The sequence below is a fragment of the Leuciscus leuciscus genome, assembly GCF_965113295.1.
Source record: "Leuciscus leuciscus genome assembly, chromosome: 23".
In the NCBI taxonomy this organism is placed as follows: Eukaryota; Metazoa; Chordata; class Actinopteri; order Cypriniformes; family Leuciscidae; genus Leuciscus; species Leuciscus leuciscus.
In genome coordinates, this window is record NC_138747.1 from 33,705,545 (window position 1) to 33,714,076 (window position 8,532).

Genomic DNA, 8,532 nt, shown 5'->3' on the forward strand with positions numbered 1-8,532 from the left:
GTTCCTACACTGTCGTCTTTGGCTTTTGGCTTGCTTAGTTGGGGACATTTAATATTCAACAATATTATTGATCTTCCTGCATTGACACCATTATATGAGAACTGAACTGAGCTGGACGATGACATCACTGTTTTCTCCAGAGCAGCTATATACATAAATTAACTAAATTATTAACTTTTTTTTATAAAAAAAATTAACCATTACTGAACTTACTTAAGCTGGACCATGATGCCATTTTCTTCTAGATCTGCTGTACAGCAGAAACAAACTTTTGCATTATTTTCCTGTTTTCACTGTGAAGCTGCTTTAAAACAATCTGTATTATAAAAAGTGCTATATAAATAAAGGTGACTTGACTTGACTTGACTTACGTTTCAGAAAGATCATGTTGATTCTTCAGCATATTGGGGTTGTTTAACATGTGGACCAGACTAAATTAGGTTATCTTGTCTTGAATCACAGATGAAATAGAGCTTGATCTATTCCTTCTCCTTTGTGATTACAATTACCAGCATTGCATAAAAATAAAATAAAATAAATAAAAATCTCAACCAATACTGTTGACAAAATGTCAAGAACAAGAACCACCAGAAATGTCTCTCAACAAGCAGAGCTGATCATTTATTTATACACAGAAAATACACTACACAACACATGATTATGAAGTACACTGGATTAAAAATCAAAACATGCCCTCACACTTATACAGAACTTATTAAACAATTACTACACTTAAATATTATTGTTTTGATGTGTTATAATTACTATCACATTTTTCATGAAATGCAAAGAAAAGCTGACTTTTATTTTGGAATGTAGTGGAGACAGAAATTAATGAAATGCTTTTAGATGTTTCTGATCAAATAATTCACCTTTCTATTTATACAATACTCTGAAGGCATCACTCAATTTTTATGATGGCTTGGTGTTATTTTTTGCCAAATCTTTGTGGCACAGCCATGCTCCATATCTGTCCGGGAATCGTCTCCCAGTCCCGAGACTGTATCCTTTCCTCTGTGGACAAGCCACTCCGAGCCCCCCGACCAAACCTGGAAAGCAGAAGAATAATGACAGCGTTGACTCAAAGTGAATATTTTTTTCTCTTTAATGCCAGAGAATATTGTGGACCACAATCTTCAACACTCATTAACATGTTAAAACTGATGTAGAATATAAAAACAACAGCTGAACAAGCGACGCTGTCTCAGCGGTGAGAGGCGCCTACGCCACGCCAACTAACCGCTGGGGTACCTCAGGGTTCGGTCTTGGGCCCCTTCCTCTTCTTACATCACTGAGACCTTCCTGCATGCTTTCCTACATGCTGAGTCTGTTTCCTTGCATCAGTGTTGCATTTCTCATGTTATTGCCTCTTTTTGAATCACTAATACTGTGGCACTAATACTGTGGCAAGTCTAAAATCATTTACTAATGAATAAATCTAAAAATGTGTAGTAAGAATACATATATGATGACTGTTTGTGTAACCACATATAATATTATTCAGTACTTGACCAGTATGACAATAATAGAATGTTTCACAGTTACACAAAAAAACAACTCATGAGTTTTTACCTGGTTGACATCACAATAATTTAAGATGGTTACTTTAAAGATTATAATGTGCTGTGGCTGGTTGAAATATACGCACCGCTGGGGCTGGTGCAGCACTGAAGGGTTGCGTTCATATCTCTGAGAGTCGTGGAGTAAAGACCGCAACATTTCTACCAGAAGACGATCCTCCAGTAGATGATCCATCTGCTCCTCAGTGGCCTGATACATATCAATAACACAGTCATCATCACGATCTCTGTTTCTTCACAAACACTGATGTTACACAGTATTTCAGATTGACCAGGTGCTCTTTTACTTGAATGTCGGTCAAATATGCTACAGAAATGAGCTGTGGTGAACGTCCTTTTAATTTAGAGAACTTTGCAGACCACATTTCATAGCCATAAGAATCTATCGGCTGCTTCTGATGATTCTAACAGTATTTGAATAGGTTTCAAATTACATGTGAATTATGCCATCCAACAAGAAACAAGATGTCTTGGTACTTTTATTGGTTTGATTGGTTTTTTAAAGGTATTGTGGTAAAAGTTATTTTTTCTTTTAAACTAATAAAGTTAATTAATACTAACAAATTACTATAATATACCATTAAAATTTAAAAAGTGCACTTTATAATAGTCAAACAAAAATTTTACTTTCAAGTACATTTGTAATCATTGTTTAAATAACAATCTGTCATGCTTTAAAGAAGTACACTTATTTTGCTGTGTTGACTAACATACTCAAGCACATGTAAAGTACTTGATTATAATTTTAGCATGTTATATGACTAAACTTCATCATTACATACAAGACTTATTTTTTTGAGTTACTGCCCTAAAAATAGCAGTACAGTGTGGCACTACTTAACTTTTACAGCAGGATTAGATGAACAGATCATTACTGAATGTTGTGCGTGTCTTTTACCCCTCGACTCTCCAGCATGTTCCCGTCGGAGTCCTCACGCGATTCCAGCGGGTGTTTGCTCTGCTCCAGCACGTCATCTTTCGGGATGGACTGGCTCATATCAGTCATCACCAGCAGTGCGCCTATCACCAACCACACACCTGCATCCATCACTGCAGTTTGACTAGTTCAGGCTCTGCTCATGTGGATCTGCACTAGTTTTATGGTGTACGTGGAGCCAATCTGGCCAAGCTTTCGAACGGCCGTGGCAACTGTCCTTATATACAGTGAGTGTGTGACTCCAGAGACTAATGAGTGTACGACGGTCCATCTGTTATGCTGGGGATTTGGTGATGGTCTGTATTATGGATCCCACAGGAACTCAGGGATGAACATACTTATTAAATCTAGATCAGCAAACACACTCCCAATACATTGGCCAGCTCTTTCTTTGCTCATTTCAATCAATGACACTCTGCCAGTTCTCAATGACACAAAATAATTTCATTAAAGTCATTAAAGACATCAGAGTCATAATATACTATAGTAATTACTATTTTACAACTATAGTAATAAGATACTCATGTGAAAATATATCTGATATGATTGAGGTCCTAGAGTCTCGATTCATTAACATTTATCTCAAAGACAGCAGAACGACTGACACTGGAGAATGTGATTTTAATACACTGTTTTTGTTTTAAATGCTTACAAAAATTTTACTTTAGTAGAATACACACCAACTTTTGAATGGCTATGGGGAAAAAAACTAAGGACTTAAATACTCATGGAAAGATCATCAACATAACAGGGAACAGGTGTGTAACTCAATTAGAAACTAACTACTAACAAGGAATGAGAACTCAGGCAAACAGGAACATGGAAAATAATGAAAATGAAACCAAAACAGAATAAACGAGACCATTACAGTAACTCCGGAGGAGGACGCGGATCTGGAAAGATTGTGACAGAGGAGAGGCTAGCAGAGGGAAACTCCACGGAGGAGACAATGAAGGGAGGAGATGATGGAACATGGAGACCCAGAGCACAGCCAGGACGAAAGGCCGAGACAGAACTAATGGAGGAAGAAGCCTAGGTGGAGCCAGAAATCAGACCAACAGCGGTGGAGCCAGGAGAGTTGGAGACCCAGGCGAAGCGCGGTGACGAGTGGTCGAGATGGAGCCAGGGTGACGAGTGGCTGAGGTGAAGCCAGGGTGACGGGTGGTCGAGATGGAGCCAGGGTGACGAGTGGCTGAGGTGGAGCCAGGGTGACGGGTGGTCGAGGTAGAGCCAGGGTGATGAGTGGCCGAGGTGGAGCCAAGGTGACGGGTGACGAGAGGCCGAGGTGGTGCCGGGGTGACGAGTGGCTGAAGTAGAGCCAGGGTGACGAGTGGCCGAGGTAGAGCCAGGGTGACGAGTGGCAGAGGTGGAGCCAGGGTGACGGGTGGTTGAGGTGGAGCCAGGGTGACGAGTAGCCGAGGTAGAGCCAGGGTGACGGGTGACGAGAGGCCGAGGTGGAGCCGGGGTGACGAGTGGCTGAAGTAGAGCCAGGGTGACGAGTGGCCGAGGTAGAGCCAGGGTGACGAGTGGCAGAGGTGGAGCCAGGGTGACGGGTGGTTGAGGTGGAGCCAGGGTGACGAGTAGCCGAGGTAGAGCCAGGGTGACGGGTGGCTGAGGTGGAGCCAGGGTGACGGGTGGTCGAGGTGGAGCCAGGGTGACGAGTGGCCGAGGTAGAGCCAGGGTGACGGGTGGCCGAGGTGGAGCCAGGGTGACGAGTGGCCGAGGTGGAGCCAGGGTGACGGGTGGTCAAGGTGGAGCCAGGGTGACGGGTGGCCGAGGTGGAGCCAGGGTGACGAGTGGCCGAGGTGGAGCCAGGGTGACGGGTGGTCAAGGTGGAGCCAGGGTCACGGGTGGTCGAGGTGAAGCCAGGGTCACGGGTGGTCGAGGTGGAGCCAGGGTGACGAGTGGCCGAGGTGGAGCCAGGGTGACGGGTGGCCGAGGTGGAGCCAGGGTGACGGGTGGTCGAGGTGGAGCCAGGGTGACGGGTGGCCGAGGTGGAATTAATTAATTAATTAATTAATTTAATATTCAAAAATATTATTGATCTGCCTGCATTGACACCATTATATGAGAACTGAACTGGACGATGACACCACTGTTTTCTCCAGAGAGGCTGCATATATATATATATATATATATATATATATATGAACTAAATTAATAACTTTTTTACAACAACAATTAACCCTCACTGAACTTACTTAAGCTGCACTGTGCCGCTATTTTCTTCTGGAAACAAACTTTGGTGCATTATTTACTGTTATCTCTGTAAAGCTGCTCTGATACAATCTGTGTTGCAAAAAGGCTTACATAAAGGTTACTTGACTTGACTTGACCAGCACCCACTCCACATAAGCAGGGAAACTCCCAGAGGAGCGTTCAGGCCAGGCCTGGTAAGTGTGTGAGGCACACAGATCTAGAGAGTCCCTGGTGTGGTCCTCGAGGGAGCGATCTCCTTTCTCCAGCAAAAGCAGGCGGACAGCAGGTAAATCAGTTTTTCTATCCAGCTAATCAAGTCTGTTGTAAGGAGCCTTTCATGTTTCAGGATGACAAAATGTTATATTGTGTTGATTTGTGTAATTCTTATAACCGCTTGTGATGTCCGTATTTCTTACTGTTAATATACGTATACACTCACCTAAAGGATTATTAGGAACACCATACTAATACTGTGTTTGACCCCCTTTCACCTTCAGAACTGCCTTAATTCTACGTGGCATTGATTCAACAAGGTGCTGAAAGCATTCTTTAGAAATGTTGGCCCATATTGATAGGATAGCATCTTGCAGTTGATGGAGATTTGTGGGATGCACATCCAGGGCACGAAGCTCCCGTTCCACCACATCCCAAAGATGCTCTATTGGGTTGAGATCTGGTGACTGTGGGGGCCATTTTAGTACAGTGAACTCATTGTCATGTTCAAGAAACCAATTTGAAATGATTCGAGCTTTGTGACATGGTGCATTATCCTGCTGGAAGTAGCCATCAGAGGATTGGTACATGGTGGTCATAAAGGGATGGACATGGTCAGAAACAATGCTCAGGTAGGCCGTGGCATTTAAACGATGCCCAATTGGCACTAAGGGGCCTAAAGTGTGCCGAGAAAACATCCCCCACACCATTACACCACCACCACCAGCCTGCACAGTGGTAACAAGGCATGATGGATCCATGTTCTCATTCTGTTTACGCCAAATTCTGACTCTACCATCTGAATGTCTCAACAGAAATCGAGACTCATCAGACCAGGCAACATTTTTCCAGTCTTCAACTGTCCAATTTTGGTGAGCTCGTGCAAATTGCATACCTCGGTTGTAACGAGTGGTTATTTCAGTGAAAGTTGCTCTTCTATCAGCTTGAATCAGTCGGCCCATTCTCCTCTGACCTCTAGCATCAACAAGGCATTTTCGCCCACAGGACTGCCGCATACTGGATGTTTTTCCCTTTTCACACCATTCTTTGTAAACCCTAGAAATGGTTGTGAGTGAAAATCCCAGTAACTGAGCAGATTGTGAAATACTCAGACCGGCCCGTCTGGCACCAACAACCATGCCACGCTCAAAATTGCTTAAATCACCTTTCTTTCCCATTCTGACATTCAGTTTGGAGTTCAGGAGATTGTCTTGACCAGGACCACACCCCTAAATGCATTGAAGCAACTGCCATGTGATTGGTTGATTAGATAATTGCATTAATGAGAAATTGAACAGGTGTTCCTAATAATCCTTTAGGTGAGTGTATATCCTTTCATTTGCCAAAAAAAAAGCCTATAGACTGCAAATGTACTACGCATGTGCATGACGTCACCGTTTTCACAGTTTCACGGTAGTTTACACAGAGATGATAAGTGTCGCTTTCAAAAACCTGTTTTCAAAAGTTTACGTTTTCATGCCACCGAAACACCGCTGTCGTGTAAATGAACGGCCAAAACGCATAAAAATTCTTCCATTTTTTGTTGAAAACAGTGTAAACTGCCCCTAAGACTTAAATACACAAGGGAAGATCATTAACAGAACAGGGAACACATGTGTAACTCAATTAGAAAACATAGCAAATAAAAATGAACGAGAACTCAAGCAAACAGACTTTTTTCCTTGCAATTCTGAATTTCTGACTCAGAATTGCGAGAAAAAAAGTCAGAAAGTCACCAGAATTACTTTTTTTTTCTCAGAATTTTGAGATTTAAACTTGCCATTGTAAGAAAAAAGTCATCATTTTGAGATAAAAAGTAGTAATTACCTTTTCATGTGGAAACCAGCAAAACAAAAAAATTCTGAGAATGTTTTGCTACCGTTCCCATTGAGTTATGAAACCATTGTTTCCTAATGTTCTCTGAACGTTCAAAACGTCCAGTTTTTTTAGATGTTTTAAAAACGTTTTTCCTTGGTTATGTGAACGTCATGGGGACATTCCTTTGTATTATTCCTCAAACATTATGGGAATGTTACTTTTGAATGTTCTCTGAACGTTCTGAAACAAGTAGCAACATTTAAAACACGTCACATGAACGTCCAACTACATGTTTCAGAAATGTTTTTCCATGAACAACGTTTAAATAATGTTTTAGTGCTAACGTTTTGAGAACATTATTAAAGACCAGATAACTTTGGAAGTACATTTGTTCATAACGTTATAGCTAAAGTACTGAGAACGTTCCCTTTTAGCTGTGAAACAAGCTTCCATAATAAGTTTCCATACTTGCTGAACCAACCAGCTGAAGCCTGAACACACACACACACACACACACACACAGAGGGATAAAACACAAATCTGCCATTAAAGTGCTGGTCATGTCATCAGGGACGAACCTACGCAACACATCCATTAACCACCATGACAACTAATAGGCTTACAGACTAAAGCATTGATGTGTATGGGAGTGACTGAGACACTGTTTCTGTCTTATTACAGCGTAATTCACATGTCCAGCGATGATTCACAGCAAGATTACTAAAAGTCGAGTCTGAGATGCTCTGTTGATACTACGATGTTCATCTAGACATCATGATGCAGTTTAATGGCAGCGATGCTGAAAGTGAAAGACTCTTTAGATAAAAGCATGTGTGAATGAGTGAACATGATGGAGATTCAGTAAGTCTCAGAACACGTGCTGACGCCGACGCCGAGGTCTCTGGGGAACCGCTGGAGTTCGAGAGATTCACTGTTCCTGACGAGGCTTTACACCAGAATGGACTCCAGTTCATCATGATCACTTACTGAACTACTGACTTCCAGACTCAGAAACCTCTAGACAGCTGATCTCACAGGCATCAGGGAGGCTTATATACACCACCCCTGTGAAAAAGAAGTGCACTTAACTCTCTTAAATGTGCACTTCAAGACCATGTTTCTTAAACTGTACTCAAATCAATTAAATAAAAGACATTTTAGCTGTACATGTTCATTACTGTTTCTTAACACACCTTTAAATAATGTCTAATTAAATTAAGTTTTACTTTCAAGTACTTTTTAAATCATGTCTTAATAATCTTTTGTAGTGCTTTAAAGAAGGGCACGTGTTCTGATGTGTTGACTAACGCACTAAAGCACATGTAAAGTACTAAACTACCAGGTTTATTTATGGCATAAACATCATGTGAAGTGATGATGCGTTTGACAGGTCATTACCTGAGGTCCGTTAAACTCACACTCTCGTCTCCGTGCCATGAGAAACACATCACTGTATTAACATCTCATTAATGTATGCATACTTGCTTATGAAGGCAGATCTGAGAGAATAACAAAGCAAAAAAAGATCCCACTTAATTTTTTTATCACTATTATATATACTTATTATTTAGTTGACGGTGGACTTAAAGTGCACTTCATATTGTCAGGTACTTGTATGTAAAGGCTATATTTGTTTAATTGAAACATGATTTTCCCTTCATTGCTGTACGTTTACTGCACAATCTGCTCTGTTTGCACACAATATGTTATTTTCTGCAGATTCACACAGTTCTGCCTCAATTATTGTTTCTGCAGCAATAAAACATCTGACATCAGACCTGAAGC

General features: G+C 41.4%; 1 protein-coding gene across 1 annotated transcript; it reads right to left on the reverse strand.

Annotated features, from left to right (window-relative positions):
* Window positions 1–674: 674 nt before the first annotated feature.
* Window positions 675–2,861, reverse strand: npffl (neuropeptide FF-amide peptide precursor like). Its single transcript, XM_082156322.1, has 3 exons — window positions 2,479–2,861; window positions 1,649–1,770; window positions 675–1,049 (listed from the first exon to the last, which is right to left on the reverse strand). Exons 1-3 carry the CDS (start codon window positions 2,626–2,628, stop codon window positions 929–931), a joined length of 393 nt encoding a protein of 130 aa, XP_082012448.1. The 5' UTR covers window positions 2,629–2,861; the 3' UTR covers window positions 675–928.
* Window positions 2,862–8,532: the final 5,671 nt, after the last annotated feature.